Raw genomic sequence first — 5,522 nt, 5'->3', positions numbered from 1 at the left:
GGCTTCTCAGGAGGAGGATGCACTGCCTCTCAGCGCAAGGGGTATGTGCGCTGGGTGAACGCAGTAGTTGAAGAAGGACTGGATGACCCGTGGGAATCAGACCTTGTGTTTACAAAGACTGACCTGCGCAACGTCGTCCCCCATGACAATGACCCCGTGGTCATTTCGGTCGTCACCGCTGGGAGGAGGGTACACCAAGTCCTCGTGGACCAGGGCAGCTCCACATATGTAATGTTCTAGTCCACCTTTAACAAGATGTAGTTGTCCCCTGATCTGTTGAGGCCATACACGGGATGTTTGTATGGATTCGCAGGGGACAAAGTGGAGGTACGTGGCTACCTGGAGCTGAGGACGACGTTTACAGATGGAACGACGTCATGTACTGAGAGCATCCAATACCTAGTCGTGAACGCCAATTCAGCCTACAACATTTTGTTGGGAATGCCTGCGTTGAATAGGCTAAGGGCAGTGGCTTCCACACGCCACATGAAGATGAATTGCCAGATCTTAGTGGCCGGGTGATCGTGATCAAGTCAGATCAAGAGGAGGCCCAGAAGTGCTCTGAGAATAGCCTAAAAACAAAAAGGGGAGTGGTTATGGTGATGGAACGCCCGCCCATTGCAGATACGCCTATGGAGGTGGAGCCTTTGGAGGAGGCTGAACCCGTGGAGGCGACGCCTGCCGAGGCCGTGCTCGCAGAGGAAGCGCCCAGGGGGGCCGCACCCGTAGAAGGAGTACCTGGAGAGGCCTCGCCAATGGAAGAAGTATCCGGGGACGCCTCGCCCATGGAAGAAGTATCCGAGGATGCCTCGCCCGCAGAGGCTACGCCTAGAAGAGAAGGTCGTGGAAGTGAGTCTCGCGTTGAGAGCGCTCAGGATAGGCAACCCGAGCCGGTAGAAAACGTGGTGGAGAGGAAAATTGGGGGTAAGATCTTCAAGTTGGGGCGACTGCTGAGTCAAGAGGAGCAGGATGAGGTGGCGGCGGTAATATCGCACCACCTGGACGCATTTGCATGGTCCGCCTCGGACATGCCAGGCATCGACCCAAATTTTTTGTGCCACCATCTCACCATGGACCCTAAAGTCCGCCCTGTATGACAGAGAAGGAGGAAGTTCAATGAAGAGAGGCGCCTCGTCGTGCAGGAAGAAACAAAGAAGCTGTTGAGCGCCGAACACATCAGGGAAATTCAGTACCCTGAGTGGTTGGCTAATGTTGTCTTAGTGAAGAAGGCGAATGGGAAGTGGAGGATATGCGTAGACTTCACAAACCTGGACAAGGCGTGCCCCAAGGACTCGTATCCTCTGCCCAGCATCGACGCGTTGGTAGACAGCGCCTCGGGCTCTAAAATGCTAAGTTTCTTGGATGCATTCTCGGGGTACAATCAGATCAAGATGCATCCACGCGATGAGAGCAAAACGACGTTCATGACCGAGACGTGTAGTTACTGCTACAAGGTCATGTGGTTCGGGCTGAAGAATGCAGGCGCCACCTACCAGAGGTTAATGGATAGGATCCTTGCACTTATGCTGAGAAGGAACGTGCAAGCCTACGTCGACGACATGGTGGTGACCTCTCAGGAAAGAGGGCGACAAACAACTGATATGGAAGAGTTGTTCGCCACGATAGCTAAGTACCGCCTCAAGCTGAACCCAGAGAAATGCGTCTTTGGGGTGGAGGCGGGAAAGTTTCTGGGATTTATGCTCACTAAACGGGGTATAGAGGCGAACCCCGATAAGTGCGCAACAATCATCGCCATGAGGAGCCCAACCTCAGTAAAAGAAGTGCAGCAGTTGATGGGGCGCATGGCGACCCTGTCCAGGTTCGTATCAGCTGGTGGAGATAAGGGCCACCCATATTTCCAATGCCTGAAGAGGAACAGCCACTTCGTGTGGACAGCAGAATGTGAGACAATCTTTCTCGGGCTGAAGGAGTATCTGGCGACGCCTCCTATATTGTGCAAGCCACGGGCAGGCGTGCCCCTCCGCTTGTATTTCGCAGTGACAGAGTGAGCCATCAGCTCTATGTTGGTTCAAGAGCAGGATCAGGTGCAAAAGCCTATATAGTTCGTGAGCAAGGCCTTGCAGGGCCCGGAGACGAGGTATCAATCTTTGGAAAAAGCAACCCTGGCAGTGGTATTCTATGCCAGAAGGCTCTGCCACTATTTCCATAGTTTTACGATGGTGGTGATGACGAATCTCCCCATCCAGAAGGTGTTGCAGAAGCCAGATGTCGCTGGAAGGATGGTTCGTTGGGCGGTGGAGCTTTCAGAGTTTGATATAGTAAACGAGCCCATGGGATCCATCAAGGGGCAGATTTATGCAGATTTCGTTGCATTGCTCTCACCAGGAGGCGTCCAACAGGAAGTGGAGCTTGATTCCCAGTGGTTGTTATCAGTAGACGGATCCTCGAATCAGCAAGGAAGTGGTGCCAGAATAGTCTTAGAGGGGCCCAATGGGTTGTTGATTGAGCAAGCCCTATGGTTCGCCTTTAAGGCAAGAAACAACCAGGCAGAGTACGAGGCCTTGATCGCAGGAATGCTTTTGGCCAAGGAGATGGGTGCGCGAAGCCTCTTGGCGAAGAGTGACTCGTTGTTGGTCACGGGGCATGTGACAGGGGAATATCAAGAGAAAGACCCGCAGATGGCTGCGTATTTAAGGTACGTCCAAGTGCTGAAGGGGGAGTTCGCGGCGTTTGAGTTGGTGCACGTCCCGAGAGAGCAAAATGCTCGTGCTAACCTGCTCGCCAAGCTGGCTAGCTCAGGCAAGGGGGGAAGGGAGAGGACGGTCATCCAAGAGACCCTCAAGGCACCGCGAATGTAGCAGATAACAGAGTGGACGTCCTCCAAGTCAGTGCGTCCAAGGGAAGGCCAGAGAGGCATCGGTCTTTGGCTCAGCAGACGGCGAGAGCTCCTAGCATAAGTGTCTATGCGGCCTCGCCCTCAAAAGGGGACTTCATGCAGGTGTGCACCCTGGAAGAAGGAGACACATGGATGACTCCCTACAGACGCTACCTTGCAGATGGGATCCTCCCAACGGAGCTAGAAGAGGGCAAGAAGGTGAAAAGAAATGCCGCAAGGTATACCCTGGTGGACGGGACATTGTTCAGGCATGGGTTTACACACCCAATCTTGACGTGCGTAAGTGGAGATGAATGCACTAGGATAATGACTGAACTCCATGAAGGAATTTGTGCAAGCCACGTGGGGGGGAGATCGTTAGCATCCAAGGTGGCAGGTGCAGGCTTTTATTGGCCAACTGTGAGGCAAGATTGCGTAGGGTACGTCCAGCGATGCAAGCAGTGCCAACAACACGCAAGGCGCCGCCAGAGGATTTGAGGTCAATTTACAGCCCGTGGCCTTTCCACACATGGGGAATTGACATTCTGGGGCTTTTCCCACTGGCGATAAGGCAGATGAAGTACTTGATAGAAGCCATCGAGTACTTCACAAAGTGGATAGAAGCAGAACTAGTGGCACAGATTACTGCACATAAGGTACAACACTTTGTTTGGAAAATATTGTGTGTCGGTTTGGGGTGCCGAGGCGTTTGGTCTCGGATAACGGTACTCAGTTTGCGAGCCAATAACTGGGGAAGTTGTGTGCAGAGGTAGGCATCAAACAGGTGTTTGCATCAGTCGAGCACCCCCAGATGAACGGACAGGTGGAGTCTGCAAATAGAATATTGTTGAGAGGATTGAAGAGGAGGCTTGAGAAAGCCAAGAGAGTCTGGGCAGAGGAAGTACCAAGGATAGTGTGGTCTTATCACACCACGCCCAGACCTCCACCATGGTGACGTCTTTCAGCCTCGTGTACGGATCAGATGCGATGATCCTGGTGGAGATTCACGAGAGCTCACCACGTTTCCAGAACTTTGTGGCAGAAGAGTCCAACGAGGAAAGGAGGGTGAATTTGGACCTGTTGGACGAGGCCAGGGAGGAGGCGAGAATAAAGGCTGAGGTAGTGAAGAGAAGGGTGGAGCGCCAGTACAGCTCCCAGGTGAGGCCTCACCAGCTCCAGGTGGCGGATCTCGTCATGCACAAGGCTCATCCGTATGAGTTGGAGAACAAGTTGTCGCCCAAGTGGATTGGGCCCTTTAGAGTGACTGAGGCTAAAGGGAACGGGTCTTACAGTCTCGAAACTCTGGAGGGAGGCCCCATTCCACGCACCTGGAACGCAGCTAATTTGAAGTTTTACTTTTGTTAAAAACTCTATGTAGAACACAGTTTAAAGGGGACACTCTTTTTCCCTCTCGGGGGTTTTCTAATGAGGTCACCCAAGTAAAAGCAGTTTTAATCATGCATTGTCTCGATTTTCCTTTTCTCGCAAATGTAAAGAAACGCTAAAGGAAAGGGGCGCGGTTCATTAAGAAACGAACCCGCCACCATGGTGTGTAGACACCTCAGCAGGAGTGACGCGAATATCTCCTCTGGGCGTGGACACCAAGCGCGCGAGCCAACTTGGACGTGTAGAAACCCCAAAGGGAGTGGCGGGAGCACACTCTTCAGGCGTGGGCGTCAAGTTTGAAAGGTACGCATAGCATAGTTAAAATCCGGGCGTTTAGTCCCTGGGCACGGGTTAACGGATTCCTTCGGGATGCCCCCTCCCCAAGTAAGAACGGCTAGCCCCGGTGTCTGATGCCTAGACACCTCGCAAGGAAGTGGCGGGGGGGCGTTTCCTTCGAGTGTGGGCATCAGGCATTGAGGAAGTTCAGAGCAGTGGAGAGCTAGGCGACTTGGTGCAAATACACGCCATGTAGAAGAAGCGCCATCCTTCGGGAAACCTTTTCCTTAGGCGTAATCACCAAAGTCCCAGGTCATCTTGGTCTTTAGACACACCGGGGACGATACGACACTGCTTTCAGCATGCCTCTCCTCCAGCGTGGGCACCAAGAACACTGATCGATCGCCTTGGTGTTTTTAGACACCCCGAGGACGATACGGCATTGCTTTCGGACAGGCCTCTCCTCGGGCGTGGGCACCAAGTGCGCAGAGATAAGGGCTAGTTGCCTTGGCGTTTAGACACCCCGAGGGCGATACGGCACCGCTTTTAGCAGACCTTTCCTCGGGCGTAGGCACCAAAGCGCAACTTTGTCCCAAGTGTTTAGACACGCTGAGGACGAAACGACCTTACGTTCAGCAGGTCTCTCCTCGAGCGTGGGCACCCAGTACAGGTATGCAGGCTTTGGCCAAGATAAGTCCTCCTTCGCCCTTGAGCAATGATGAGGCCAGAAGAGCTAAGTCCTCCCTTGCCCTCGAGCGATGTTGAGGCCAAGGAAGAGATGAGTCATTTTTGAGCTTAAGTGATGATGAGGCCATTAACACCTTCTGTGGTAGGCACTTCGGGGCCACGAAGGATAAGCAAAGACAAGCCAAAGTTCATTACGAGTTAAAGAAGCATAAAGAATTCAAAGAACAAGAGGAATGTATAGATCAAAGCAAGGAGAATCGATGGTAAATGCGAAGATAAAACACAAACACGATTACCAAGCAGTGAGAGAAGAGAAGAGTACACAAGAATATAAAGT

General features: G+C 52.6%; 2 protein-coding genes across 2 annotated transcripts; both read left to right on the top strand.

The window, feature by feature from the left end:
* The first annotated feature begins 2,177 nt into the window (after nt 1-2,177).
* Nucleotides 2,178-2,819, top strand: LOC137837262 (uncharacterized). Its single transcript, XM_068646222.1, has one exon. The coding sequence runs from the start codon at nt 2,178-2,180 to the stop codon at nt 2,817-2,819; it is 642 nt and encodes a 213-aa protein (XP_068502323.1).
* Nucleotides 2,820-3,784: 965 nt separating this feature from the next.
* Nucleotides 3,785-4,201, top strand: LOC137837255 (uncharacterized). Its single transcript, XM_068646212.1, has one exon. It carries the CDS (start codon nt 3,785-3,787, stop codon nt 4,199-4,201), a length of 417 nt encoding a protein of 138 aa, XP_068502313.1.
* The last annotated feature ends 1,321 nt before the right edge of the window (nt 4,202-5,522 follow it).

The sequence above is a fragment of the Phaseolus vulgaris genome, chromosome 11 (genome assembly GCF_000499845.2).
Source record: "Phaseolus vulgaris cultivar G19833 chromosome 11, P. vulgaris v2.0, whole genome shotgun sequence".
NCBI classification, from domain to species: domain Eukaryota; kingdom Viridiplantae; phylum Streptophyta; class Magnoliopsida; order Fabales; family Fabaceae; genus Phaseolus; species Phaseolus vulgaris.
The sequence above is the reverse complement of the archived record's forward strand: the minus strand, read 5'-3'. Positions and strand labels throughout refer to the sequence as shown.